The sequence below is a fragment of the Trachymyrmex cornetzi genome, unplaced genomic scaffold (assembly GCF_001594075.2).
Source record: "Trachymyrmex cornetzi isolate Tcor2-1 unplaced genomic scaffold, Tcor1.1 scaffold958, whole genome shotgun sequence".
Classification (NCBI taxonomy): Eukaryota; Metazoa; Arthropoda; class Insecta; order Hymenoptera; family Formicidae; genus Trachymyrmex; species Trachymyrmex cornetzi.
Window position 1 is genome coordinate 177,826 of NW_017300309.1, and position 917 is coordinate 178,742.

Below are 917 nucleotides of genomic sequence, written 5' to 3' on the forward strand. Positions count from 1 at the left end.
TTAACGAAGGACGAGCGATAGCTAAAACTTGGTGGAGGTTACTCAGGGTCATGACCTTGACAACATATGTCAAGGTCAAGATCATAGGAGGGGGGTCCCCTATTTTGTAGAATTACCAAACCTTGAAATTTTACATCTTGTAGCGTCCCATTTGTAAATTTTCTAATTCTTGATTTAAATTTTTTGGATATTTTTATTATCCAAGTTTCATAATATTTTATTATCAATATTTTTTCGTCTATCTAGATGAACAAATTTGTAAGTTTTATGAAAAATTGCAAATATTTCTAAAGCAGTCTAATTTCTTTAGATTATTAAAATAACGTTTAATTCATATTTTTTGCTTCGATCTTCTTCCAGCGGTGTAGACAGAGAGCCTCCTCTCGAAAGTGTTCCCGATAAAAAGCCCAAGTCCGATTGGCCACGAGAAGGTAAGATCAAGTTCAAGAACGTGTTCTTGCGCTATGCGCCTTTAGAGCCGGCAGTGCTCAAGAATCTCAGCTTCGTCATCTTTCCGCGGGAGAAAATCGGCATCGGCAGAACCGGTGCCGGCAAGTCATCCCTGATTCAGGTGCTCTTCCGCCTGGCCGATGTGGATGGTCTGATCGAGATTGATGAAGTCGACACAAGCCAGATAGGTCTACACGATCTGCGTTCCAAGATCAGCATTATTCCGCAGGAACCGTTTCTGTTTTCTGGCAGCCTAAGGCGGAACCTCGATCCGTTCGACTTGTATGCGGATGAACCGCTGTGGCGAGCGCTAGAGGAGGTCGAGCTGAAGGAGATATGCCTGGAGACCGATATCAATGAAGGCGGCTCCAATCTTAGCGTTGGCCAGAGGCAGTTGGTCTGCTTGGCGCGAGCCATTGTGAAGAATAATCCGATATTCGTGCTGGACGAGGCGACCGCGAATGTGG

The 917-nt window shown here is 44.4% G+C and overlaps 1 protein-coding gene across 1 annotated transcript in view; it reads left to right on the forward strand.

Annotated features, from left to right (window-relative positions):
• The window catches only part of LOC108769828 (multidrug resistance-associated protein 4-like), a gene marked incomplete at its 3' end in the record, with an annotated part of 7,328 nt that extends 6,415 nt beyond the window's left edge, over positions 1 to 913 (forward strand). The window contains 1 exon segment of the mRNA XM_018521036.1: positions 361 to 913. Coding sequence (XP_018376538.1) covers positions 361 to 913 — 553 coding nt within the window.
• Between the last annotated feature and the right edge of the window lie 4 nt (positions 914 to 917).